The following is a 12,860-nucleotide window of genomic DNA, read 5'->3' on the forward strand; positions in this document are numbered from 1 at the left end:
CAAATCTGTGCAATATTCCCTGTAAACGAGGCGCAGCAGGACGTCCTGCAGCGATACCTGAATTCAACAACAAACACTTTCAGAGGATTGGTGGAAAAATAGAAGCTTTAGCGAAGAAGAAACGTATGAAAAACAAGAAACATCACAAACTGTCCTCAGTCGGAGGAAGAGAGGATTCAGAGAGTCAGCTCGGCCCAAACGCCGTACAGTCCCGCTCGGAATGTCAACACAACGTCTAGAACAATCCCACTCAGACGCTCTGGAGAACATTTCAGAACATCGCAAACGATCCGGCATGTATTCGGTTCCGTGTTCATTCGGCTCATTAGGGTTTTATTTGTTTGTTTGTTTTAGAACGTTCTACGGAAGCTCATTTCCACCACTGGAGAACAATAAATAACCATTCAGTAAATCATAATAATGAGGTCGTTTTACATAATTATGATTTAATATCTTATAATAATGAGATAATTATGACTTACTATCTCATAATTATGAGATAATTATGACTTACTATCTCATAATTATGACTTACTATCTCATAATAGTTAGACTTAATCTCAATCATGGCATAATATCTCCTAATGACTTATTATCTCATAAATTTGATTTAGAATCTCATAATAATGAAATTCAATATCACACCAATGACTTAATATCCCATAAATGATGACTTAACATGTCATAATAATATCTCTCATAATTATGGCTTCACATTTCATAACTTTAACTCTCATAATATGAAGCCATAATTATTACAGACATTATTATGAGTCTTTATAATGAGATAATTAAGGAAAACTGACTCATTATTATGATTTAGTAAATATCTCCAGGGGTGGAAACCAGTTTCCACAGACGCGCCTCTCAGAACATCACCGTCGCTAAAACCTCCTCGCAGTCTGACGCTTGACTGCGGCTCCAGAAGGACGGAGCTCTGAAATGAAGGATCGTCGCCATGTTTTCCTGAATCTGCAGCGATTTATCCGCTTTGTGATCTGAATGTGATTAACTTCACTGCACTAAGCTGAGAAACTACAGCAAGAGCCTGCGGTTCTCAAAGCCTCCACTAGGGGGCAGCACCTCCATCAAAAATTCATTTCTAATGCATCTCTGTTCTAAGTTTCTTTAGCTTTAGCGCTGGAGCTACGAGGCTAACCTAGGAGACAATGAATCTTAAAGGAAATCCATTAGCATTAGCATTAGCATAAAACCCAGTGGAGCTGCTGTGGAATCTCCAACAGACACTAATGACACTGTGCAACACACTGTCATCCATAAACATCTTCACATGTGAGGCTCGATGGACATTAATCGCAGTTAAGCAGACAAAATAATGAGATCAATCAATTATTTTGATCATTTAGCAGCTCGTTATGTATCAATGTGGACTTTTACATGTTCGGTTTTATTTTAATTCCATTTATTATATGTATATCCTCATCTATTGCTTTTACACTGTTTATTTACTACTTTATATTATGTAAATTATTAAAGTGTTTCATCTTGTTAAACTTAAAAAAAGAAAAGTCAATACGTAAATAAAGAGCATATTTTAGGTTCTTTATTTTAGGTGCTCATATTTTAAGAAAGTCCATTTTAGGACCAAATTATAAGAAGATATGTGATTAATCACAATTAACTATACAAAATAATGTGATTGATCATGATTATTATGGACACAGTTTGAAAAGGCTCATCGCCCTCTTTGACGTGTCAAAGTTTCACTATAAACGGACAAACAGAAATCCTCCAAAGTTACTTGGAAAAAATCATTTATCCATTAAAAGTTAAGAGCGTTTTTCCTATAAAGTTACGTTTTTTTGGAGATTTTCTTCGTTTTCTTCTGACAGCAGCGACAAACAGCAGACTATAGCAGACTTATCATACATATACAGTAGAATATCACTGCTGTCGGAACAAAACTGTAACTTTACAGGAGAAGGAAAAAACATACTCTACCTTTAATGTAAGTCAATGGAACCAGAATGTTTTCCAAGTCATTTTGGGTCGTTTCTTTTGGTCCATTCATCATGAGATTTACACACAATGTAAAGGGTAACAGGTATTTTCAAATCAGGTCAAACACTGAAAAACATAAAAACTGGAGATCTTCCGACAGCAGCGATATATGTATATCAGTAGAATACAGTACCTGCAGTTCTCTAAGCCTCCACTAGGTGGCAACAAAAACAGCTCTCTAATCGGTTTATTTGTGAAGCGCTGGATTCACACAATCTATCAGCTACATCAGCCTCGCAGCTCCAGCGATGAACCTAAACAAGCGCATCTCAGACACCGACCGACTTCAGCTGAGCTGATGATCCTCAGACTAACGAGAAAAACTGCCCATTTTAACTTTCACCACATTCCTGCGCCGTTTCCTCTCCTCTGCTGACGTCCACAGGCTGCCGTCTCAGCTCGGCCCTCAGCGCCACGCCTCCCGACTCTCCCGCTGTCCGTCAGGAAGCCTCTTCCGTTCCCTTCTTCCTTCCTCCGTCGCTCTGCTCTCCCTCGCTCTCCCTCTCTCTCTCCTTCAGCACCGTCAGCAGCACCTTCAGCAGCGAGTTCTCCGTCAGCAGTTCCTCTGAAGCGTTAGCTAGCTCCTGCAGCCGGTTCACGGCGTCCGCCAGCTGCCGGCTCTTCTCGCGGTACAGCGTCTCCAGCCGGCCACTCTGAGCCTGCAGCTCGGCATTGTGGGACTGCAGCTCGGCGTTGTGGGAGGTCAGCGCCCGCATGTGCAGCGCTAGCCGGCGGTTTTCCCGCCACAGAGCGGCCAGCTGCTGGGAGAGCCGCTCCCGCGCCTGCTGCAGGGACAGCACCTCCCCCTGCAGTGCGCGCAGCTCCGCCTCCAGCAGGGACTTCGGACCCGCCCCCTGGATGCCGGGGGCGTGGCCTGTGTGCCGCAGGATGAAGCGCAGCAGGTTGGGCACCGTGACTGGGGAGGAGTCTGGAAACTTCACGCTCATCTGCTTCCTGTGAGAACAGAGGATATAAACAAACCTCAAATAAACTCTGATTTATTTACATAATAATAATAATAATAATAATAACAAACTTTATTAAAAAGCATAATATATATTATATTACATACATTAAAATGTAGCTAAAAGTGCTTTACAATTTTATTTGCAAATAAAAGTCAGCATAAGAGAAGACAAAAATGTACAAATTAAAAAATAAGTGTAAAATAAAAATTACTTCTAAATTACTTTTACTAATAAAAATACTTCTAAAAAATAATTCAACAAAAAATAAGTATAAAGATATACGATGATAATAGTGACATCCTCTATGGAGACACACCTCTGCACATTTTAATACACAATTATTGTTTATTAAGTTATTTTATATTTTCCAATTCACCTTTTTTTCATGTGACCAAAAAATTACAAAATTACAGCAATAACAGCCTGCAATTCTCTAATCCTCCAATAGGTGGCAACAAAATCAGACTCAGTTTAACTTGTTTTACACATTATATTCTCTTTGTTTCTGGGTATACTCTGTCCTCACTAGCAGACAGAGCAGGTTGCAAAAAGCTAACAGGCTAATGCTACAATAAAGGACTCCAAGTTTACTCCTTTAATTAAAGTGCAACTCAAAAACTGAGACAGAGTAAAGAAAGTCACCTACAGGCCTGTTATGAGCCAAACGCGTTCATATTTAAACTACAGCGCTGAGCTAACCCCGCCAGCTCGGCGCTAACATAGCGCGCCGCCACGGTGAGCGTACGAGGAGTGTTATTAATGCTTTATAAGCAGGTTTCTACATCGCTCTACAGGCTCTGCTTTATGGCTCTCTGTATCTGACCCCAGACAGTGAGCATGTATCGGTCCACTGGCTTGATAAGGAGGCACCCCACTGACTGTTTCCCACTGCTGGTCCCCCTCGGACCACCCAGATTACTGTCCTGCAGACAAGCTCTACCTAGTTTCTCCTCAAACAGATTTTAAATGTACAGAGACTTTTATTTTAGAAACTAAGACAAACATTACAAACACCTGAGAGAAAAAAAGACCAGGCCTGATATAAAGTGAGTTTATAGGAAACGGTGTTGCTGAAACTGAGCTGGATTAACATCACTTACCAAACTAACTACAGAGTAGAACTAAAGAAATCAGAGATGATCAGTGGAGTTTGGTCTAATACTCTAATTAACCACCGATGTGCCATCAGCGGGCCGACAGCGCCCCCTATCCTCTTACTATCAGAGACTCTCTGTGTAAACACAGTTAATGAGTTTAAATGAAGGTCTGTACATAAATCACTCAAGGCATCATGGGACGCAGGAATAAGGCGAAATAAACAGAGTAAACAGTAACTGTGTGTTAAATGTGCTGTAGTGTGTCTCTGTAGAGGGTGTGTTTACATATTCACACTCAGAACATCAACAACAGCATGGAATGTAACCGGGGGTGCACAAACCTTTGCACAGGCCGTGTGTAGGCGTGTGCACGGAACTGAGACTGAAGGCGTACCTGTGTTTGGGGAAGAAGAGAAAGGAGGGCAGGTGATCCACCATGAACTCCCAGGGCAGGTCGTTAAGGCCGACGTTCACCCTGATAAACAACAACAACAACAACAACAACAACAACAGTTTCTATAAATAATTCAACCAATTTAAACACCATCTTTTAATGAGAAGAGCAGAGTGTAAATCCTGACCTGGCCACTGTGAGGGCGCTGTTTCCCTGAAAGAGTCGAGCCAGCTGCAGGAGAACATGATTCAGAACCGTACAGAACCCACACCAACCTGTGTAGTAGAACAGCAGTACATCCTACAGAGAGAGAGACAGAGAGAGAGAGAGAGAGAGACAGAGAGAGAGAGAGAGTGAGAGAGACAGAGAGAGAGACAGAGAGAGAGAGAGAGAGAGAGAGAGAGAGTCAGAGAGAGAGAGAGACAGAGAGAGACAGAGAGAGAGTGAGAGAGACAGAGAGAGACACAGAGAGAGAGAGAGAGAGAGAGAGAGAGAGAGAGACAGAGAGAGAGAGAGAGAGAGAGAGAGAGAGTCAGAGAGAGAGAGAGACAGAGAGAGACACAGAGAGAGAGAGAGAGAGAGAGAGAGAGAGAGAGAGAGACAGAGAGAGAGAGAGAGAGAGACAGAGAGAGAGAGAGAGAGACAGAGAGACACAGAGAGAGAGAGAGAGAGAGAGACAGAGAGAGAGACAGAGAGAGAGAGAGAGAGAGAGAGAGAGAGTCAGAGAGAGAGAGAGACAGAGAGAGACAGAGAGAGAGTGAGAGAGACAGAGAGAGACACAGAGAGAGAGAGAGAGAGAGAGAGACAGAGAGAGAGAGAGAGAGTGAGAGAGACAGAGAGAGACACAGAGAGAGAGACAGAGAGAGAGAGAGAGACATATGGATCACACACTTCATTATATAATAAAGTACCCAGCAACATCAAACCTGAACAAAACAACATAACTGAAAAACTAAACACATTAGATTTGGCAGTAAAAGGCTCCCAGAATCCCCTGGACTCCCCCATTACTGAGCAGGAACTGAGAGATAAAATATCTCATCTAAAACCTAAAACATCCAGTGGGCCTGACGGCATATTGAACAAAATGATTAAAAACACAAGCATTAAAATTCCAACTGGCCCTTCTCAAACTGTTTAACATGATTCTGAGTGCAGGTTATTTCCCTGACATCTGGAGTCGAGGTCTTATCACGCCCATCTACAGGAGTGGAGATAAATTCGACCCTAATAACTACCGAGGCGTCTGTGTGAACAGTAATCTGGGGAAGGGGCTCTGCAGCGTTATCAATTCCAGACTCATAGACTTCCTTATGAAGCACAGTGTCTTGAGTAAAAGTCAGATTGGATTCATACCAAATCACCGCACATCAGACCATATTTACACCCTACACACCCTAATCGATTTACACGCAAATCAAAATAAAAACAAACTATTCATGTTTCATTGATTTCAAAAAGGCTTTTGATACTATTTGGCACAACGGACTATTTTATAAAGTTCTTAAAGTGGTGTTGGGGGTAAAACATATGACATCATTAAATCCATGTACACAAATGCGGTATAAAAATTGGCACCAAAAGGACGACTTTCCTCTCTCAGGAGCGCGGAGTGAGACAAGGCTGCTGCTCAAGCCCAACTCTATTCAACACTTACAATAATGAACTGGCCACAGCTTTAGAGCGCTCTGCAGCACCTGGTCTCACTCTGCACCACTCAGAAATCAAGTTCCTGCTCTATGCAGATGACCTGGTTCTGCTGTCCCCCACAGAACAGGGCCTACAGCAGAACCTGGACCTGCTGGAGCAGCACTACCAGACCTGGGCCCTGGCAGTAAACCTGAAAAAGACCAAAACATTTTCCAAAAAAGATCCAGATCTCAGGGAAACACATCCAGCTTCACATTAGGAACACTCAAATTAGACAGCTGTAAAGAGTTCAGTTATTCAGGATTGAAGATCAGTTCAACTGGAAACTTCAATCCAGCAGCCAATGAGCTGAGAGAGAAAGCGCGCAGGGCTTTTTACGCAATCAAACCACAAATTCACTTTCAAATACCAATTCAGATCTGGCTCAAGCTGTTCCAATCAGTTACAGAACCGGTTCTCCTGTATGGCAGTGAGGTATGGGGGCCACTCTCAAACCTAAATTTTGACCTCTGGGACAAACACCCAGTAGAAATCCTGCACATCGAATTCTGTAAAAACATCCTGCAAGTTCACAGGAGAGCAACGAACAACGCCTGCAGAGCTGAATTCGGCCAATGTCCACTGCTCAAAATCCAAAAAAGAACCATTAAATATTGCTCTTGCTCTTGTTCTAAAGCTCTATGTTCTAAATGTTAATTCTTCTTGTTCCTTTTGATGATGCTTTGGCAAAACTGTAAATGAATATGGTCATACCAATAAAGCTTATTGAAGTGAACTGAAAATTGAGAGAGAGAGAGAGAGAGAGAGAGAGACAGAGAGAGAGACACTCAGTGGTAGATGTGTAATAAATGTAGTCCATTCTAATAATATTAAATCCTTATTTAAATCATTTTATATAATAATCCATAACATTAAAACTCCTAATTTAAATAAAACATAGAACGTAAAGCGTAAACAGAGGCGCGTCCTCACCCTCTCAGGGTCCATCACTGTGTCCATAAAGGAGCCTGTGGTCACTTCCTGAATGAGGGATTTTGGGGGATGTAGTTCTCTGTGGCCCACCAGGTGTCTGTGGAGGGGGCTGTAGGGGGCGCTGAAGTTCAGGATGAAGCGTTCTGCGGGAGAGAGAGAAGACTGTGTGTTAGGTTCTCAGTGGTGCTCTTGTGTTCTGGTCCACTAGCTAGTCCACGCGAAAGCGCTGCAACAGATAATCAATAATATTCAATAAACCTCAGAATTAAAATATTCAAGTATGTAAATTTGAATAGCTGGTAGTTCGGCTGTTTTTCTGAAACCGTGTTTCCACGCATCGTTTCTATCAGGTCAGCTGGAAGCACAGTTCTCTTCATGAAGGTAGCACAGCCGCTCGGGCACTGCAGACCGGTTGCTATGATACAGTATCTCTAGTGGTTGCTAGATGGCTCCTTTGGTATCCGAGGTGGTTACTAGGATGTTGCTTCATGCTTACTAAGGTGTTCCAGGTAGTTGCTAGGGTGTTGCTAGGTGGTTACTATAATATCCCAGGGAGGTGGCAGGGTGTGGCTAAGCTGTTACTTTGGTATCTCTACTGGTTGTTTGGGTGTTGCTAGGTGGTTGCTATGGTATTTTCGGTAGTGGCTAGGTTGTTGCCAAGTGGTTGCAGTTGTATCCCAGGTAGTTACTAGGCACTTGCTATGGTATCCAAGGTGGTTGCTAGGGTGTTGCTTAGTGAATGGTATGATTTCAAAAGAAGTTATTGTAATATCCAAGGGAGGTAGGGTGTTTCTAGGCAGTTACTATGGTATCTCTGCTGGTTGTTTGGGTGTTGCTAACTTGTTGCTATGGTATCTCTGCTGGTTGTTGGGGTGTTGCTAACTTGTTGCTATGGTATCTCTGCTGGTTGTTGGGGTGTTGCTAACTTGTTGCTATGGTATCTCTGCTGGTTGTTTGGGTGTTGCTAAGTGATTGCAATTTTATTCCAGGTGGTTACTAGGCACTTGCTACGGTGTCCAGTTTGGTTGCTAGGGTGTTGCTCAGTGATTGTTATGATTTCCGAAGCGGTTGCTAAGGTGTTGCTAACCGGTTACTATGGTATCCCAGGAAGTTGCTAGGGTGTTGCTAACTGGTTGCTATGCTATCTCTTTTGGTTTGGTTGCTATGGGTTCCCAGATGGTTGCTAGGGTATAGGTAGGTGATTGCTATGGTATCCCAGGTGGCTGCTAGGGTGCTGCTAACTGGTTACTATAGTATCTCTGATGGTTGCCGGAACGCTAAACACCAGTGCAGGGGACTAAAGTGGTTTGTAGGTTGTTGCTGTGTGTTTTCTATGGTAGCTCTGGTGGTTGCTAGGTTGTTGGTATGGTATCTAAGGTGGTTGCTAGGATGTTGCTAGGCAGTTGCTATGGTATACACATGGACGCTAGGATGCTGTAGGATCTAGCTTCTCTAGAACGGATCGTTTCACACCAAACGACGCTGAATGACTCTGTTTACATCTCAACCCCTTAATTATGCAGGAATTTTGATAAATCAAAGAAATTCTCCTTTGACGAAGAACAGAATTGTTTCTCTTTGTTCTTTGTTGTCACCGTCGTGTCTGCGCGTACCTAGTGAGTCTTTCCTGGCGTTCTCCAGGACGTAGTGCGTTTCATCCCTCAGGTTAACGATGGTGGTGAAGGTGTCTGTGCTGCGGTTGCTCAGCGCTCCGAGCCTTTCTGCCAGAGGCCAGGACAGGTGCGAGTCCAGCAGGTAAAACCGCAGCGTCTTATTGGTCCGGCAGCGCAGACCTGATACTGCGTCCACCACCGGGAGGCAGTGTGGCCCTGCCCACGCTGGGGTCCGGGCATCTGCAGGGAAGGTCCGGCAGCAGGCGCTGTAGTGGCTGAAGGGGCTGTAGGTGTTCTGCACATTGGTGCAGGTAGGGGGCGCTGGAACCACAGCGTTTCTCAAATATGAGTCCAGAACCGCCTCCAGCTCCATCACTGAGCAGTGAGAACGCGGCAGGGTGGGACGTGAGGTAGAACCCGGAGCAAAGCGGTTCACGCACAGCTCGCAGATGCTAGTGTTAGCGCTAGCATTAGCAGACTCGAACCTCCAGCTGGGCAATAGCAGGGACTGGCAGCACCGCGGCCCAGGCAGGGGGGACCCTGAGTGGGGGGCTGAGACCCCACCCTCCGTCTGGAGCTCCGATACACAACATGAGTGATAACGCAGAGCTATGTCCGCTACCTGAGAGAGAGAGAGAGAGAGAGAGAGAGAGAGAGAGAGAGAGAGGGAGGGAGAGAGAGGGAGAGAGAGGGAGAGAGAGAGAGAGAGAGAGAGAGAGAGAGGGAGGGAGAGAGAGGGAGGGAGAGAGAGGGAGAGAGAGAGGGAGAGAGAGAGGGAGAGAGAGGGAGAGAGGGAGAGAAAGGGAGAGAGGGAGAGAAAGGGAGAGAGGGAGAGAAAGGGAGGGAGGGAGGGAGAGAGAGAGAGAGAGAGAGAGAGAGAGAGAGAGAGAGAGAGAGAGAGAGGGAGGGAGAGAGAGACAGAGGTAAATGACAACTGCTCCTGTAGTATATATCAAAGCACAGAAATAATAATAATCCCAGGTTATATTAATCCTGTGCTACAAAACTAACTGTAGAAATAATCCCAGGTTATATTAATGCTGTACTACAAAACAAACTGTAGAAATAATCCCAGGTTATATTAATGCTGTACTACAAAACAAACTGTAGAAATAATCCCAGGTTATATTAATTCTGTGCTACAAAAAAACTAAAAACAATACCAGGTTATATTAATCTCGTGCTATAAAACAAATAATAGAAATAGCCTGAGACTATATTGATCCCATGTTATAAAACAAATTATAGAAATAATCCCATGCTACAAAACAAACTGTTGAAATAATCCCAAATTATATTAATCCAGTGCTACAAAATTAAAATGTAGAAATAATGCCAGAATATATTAATGTTGTGCTATAAAACAAATAATACAAACAACCTGCGGTTATACTGATCCTGTGTTATAAAACAAATTGTAGAAATAATCCCAGGTGATATTAATCCCATACTACAAAACAAACTGAATAAATAATTCCAGGTTATATTTATCCCGTTCTACAAAACAAAGTGTAGAAATGCTCCCAGGTTCTATTAATCCAGTGATCTAATCAAACCACAGAAATAACCAGAAAGAGAGATTAAATTAACAAAGACAGACTGTTTATGATAAATGCATGTATAGATCAGAAAGTGGGCGGGGTTTACCTCAGAGAGCAGGTGATGACTGGCCGTGAGTGGATTGTGTGGGAGGAACGTGAGCAGGGCGGGTCCTTTGTGAAGCTCCGCCTCCAGGGAGTAGCTCTTCGCTCCCTTTGGCTGGATCCAGTGAACGACGCTCTCTCTGTTCTCGTAGACCCAGTTACAGATCTCCTCAGCAGTGAAGTTCCTCCCCGCCCGCGAGAACACCTGACCACACACCACACAGCAGAACCTTCAGCGTCCAGCAGGGGGCAGCACCTTCATCCATCTGTCTGTCTGTCTGTTCATCTATCTATCCGTCTATCTATCTATCTATCTATCTATCTATATATCTATCTGTCTATCTGTCTGTCTGTCTGTCTATCTATCTATCTATCTATCCGTCTATCTATCTATCTATCTATCTATCTGTCTGTCTGTCTATCTATATATCTGTCTGTCTGTCTGTCTGTCTATCTATCTATCTATCTATCTATCTATCCGTCTATCTATCCACCTATCTATCTGTCGATCTATCTATCTATCTATCCATCTATCTATTTATCTGTTTGTCGATCTATCTGTCTGTCCATCCATCTGTCTGTCTGACTGTCTATCTATTTATCTATCCATCTATCTATTTATCTGTCTGTCTGTCTATCTATTTGTCTGTCTGTCTGTCTGTCCGTCCATCCATCCATCCATCCATCCGTCTGTCTATCTGTCTGTCTGTCCATCCATCCGTCTGTCTATCTGTCTGTCTGTCCATCCATCCATCTGTCTATCTATTTATCTATCTGTCTGTCTGTCTATCCATCCGCCCGTCTGTCTGTCTGTCTGTCTGTCTACCTATCTACCTACATATCTATCTATTTATATCCATCTATCTATCCATCTATCCCTCTGTCTGTCTGTCTGTCGTGTCTTTGAAGTGTTATTTCAGTGAGAGTCTAACTCTCCAGATTTAGTCGATGAGCTGAGTGTTTGGTGTCTCAGTGGTGCCTGGTGTCTGAGTGGTGTTTGGTGTCTTGAGTGGTGTTTGGTGTCTGAATGGTGTTTGGTGTCTCAGTGGTGTCTGAGTGGTGTCTGGTGTCTGAGTGGTGTTTGGTGTCTTGAGTGGTGTTTGGTGTCTGAATGGTGTTTGGTGTCTCAGTGGTGTCTGAGTGGTGTTTGGTGTCTGAGTGGTGCCTGAGTGGTGTTTGGTGTCTGAGTGGTGTTTGGTGTCTGAGTGGTGTCTGAGTGGTGTTTGGTGTCTGAGTGGTGTCTGAGTGGCGTCTGAGTGGTGTCTGGTGTCTGAGTGGTGTTTGGTGTCTGAGTGGTGTCTGGTGTCTGAGTGGTGTTTGGTGTCTGGTGTCTGAGTGGTGTCTGGTGTCTGAGTGGTGTCTGGTGTCTGAGTGGTGTTTGGTGTCTGTGTGGTGTCTGGTGTCTGTGTGGTGTCTGGTGTCTGTGTGATGTTTGGTGTCTGGTGTCTGAGTGGTGTCTGGTGTCTGTGTGATGTTTGGTGTCTGAGTGGTGTTTGGTGTCTGAGAGGTGTCTGATGTCTGAGTGGTGTTGGGTGTCTGAGTGGTGTCTGGTGTCTGAGTGGTGTCTGGTGTCTGAGTGGTGTCTGGTGTCTGAGTGGTGTCTGAGTGGTGTTTGGTGTCTGAATGGTGTCTGGTGTCTGAGTGGTGTTTGGTGTCTGAGTGGTGTTTGGTGTCTGAGTGGTGTCTGGTGTCTGAGTGGTGTTTGGTGTCTGAGTGGTGTTTGGTGTCTGGTGTCTGAGTGGTGTCTGGTGTCTGAGTGGTGTTTGGTGTCTGTGTGGTGTCTGGTGTCTGTGTGATGTTTGGTGTCTGGTGTCTGAGTGGTGTCTGGTGTCTGTGTGATGTTTGGTGTCTGAGAGGTGTCTGATGTCTGAGTGGTGTTGGGTGTCTGAGTGGTGTCTGGTGTCTGAGTGGTGTCTGGTGTCTGAGTGGTGTCTGAGTGGTGTTTGGTGTATGAATGGTGTCTGGTGTCTGAGTGGTGTTTGGTGTCTGGTGTCTGAGTGGTGTCTGGTGTCTGAGTGGTGTCTGAGTGGTGTTTGGTGTCTGAGTGGTGTCTGGTGTCTGAGTGGTGTTCGGTGTCTGAGTAGTGTCTGGTGTCTGAGTGGTGTTTGGTGTCTGAGTGGTGTCTGAGTGGTGTCTGAGTGGTGTTTGGTGTCTGAGTGGTGTTTGGTGTCTGAATGGTGTCTGGTGTCTGAGTGGTGTCTGGTGTCTGAGTGGTGTCTGGTGTCTGTGTGATGTTTGGTGTCTGTGTGATGTTTGGTGTCTGAGTGGTGTTTGGTGTCTCAGTGGTGTCTGGTGTCTGAGTGGTGTCTGGTGTCTGAGTGGTGTTTGGTGTCTGGTGTTTGAGTGGTGTCTGGTGTCTGGTGTCTGAGTGGTGTCTGGGGTCTGAGGTCTGAGTGGTGTTTGGTGTCTGAGTGGTGTTTGGTGTCTGGTGTCTGAGTGGTGTCTGGTGTCTGAGTGGTGTTTGGTGTCTGAGTGGTGTTTGGTGTCTGAATGGTGTTTGG

The 12,860-nt window shown here is 44.5% G+C and overlaps 1 protein-coding gene across 2 annotated transcripts in view; it reads right to left on the reverse strand.

Annotated features, from left to right (window-relative positions):
• Positions 1-2,014: 2,014 nt before the first annotated feature.
• Positions 2,015-12,860, reverse strand: part of txndc11 (thioredoxin domain containing 11) — a 20,991-nt gene continuing 10,145 nt past the window's right edge. For both annotated transcript variants that reach the window (XM_036564656.1, XM_036564657.1), the window contains exons 7-12: positions 10,364-10,564; positions 8,717-9,338; positions 7,104-7,246; positions 4,669-4,781; positions 4,482-4,562; positions 2,015-2,976 (exon numbers count right to left, since the gene is read on the reverse strand). In XM_036564656.1, coding sequence (XP_036420549.1) covers positions 2,463-2,976; positions 4,482-4,562; positions 4,669-4,781; positions 7,104-7,246; positions 8,717-9,338; positions 10,364-10,564 — 1,674 coding nt within the window. In that variant the 3' untranslated portion in view covers positions 2,015-2,462. The remainder of the gene's footprint in view (positions 2,977-4,481; positions 4,563-4,668; positions 4,782-7,103; positions 7,247-8,716; positions 9,339-10,363; positions 10,565-12,860) is intronic.

This window comes from Colossoma macropomum, unplaced genomic scaffold, assembly GCF_904425465.1.
Source record: "Colossoma macropomum unplaced genomic scaffold, Colossoma_macropomum, whole genome shotgun sequence".
Taxonomy (NCBI): domain Eukaryota; kingdom Metazoa; phylum Chordata; class Actinopteri; order Characiformes; family Serrasalmidae; genus Colossoma; species Colossoma macropomum.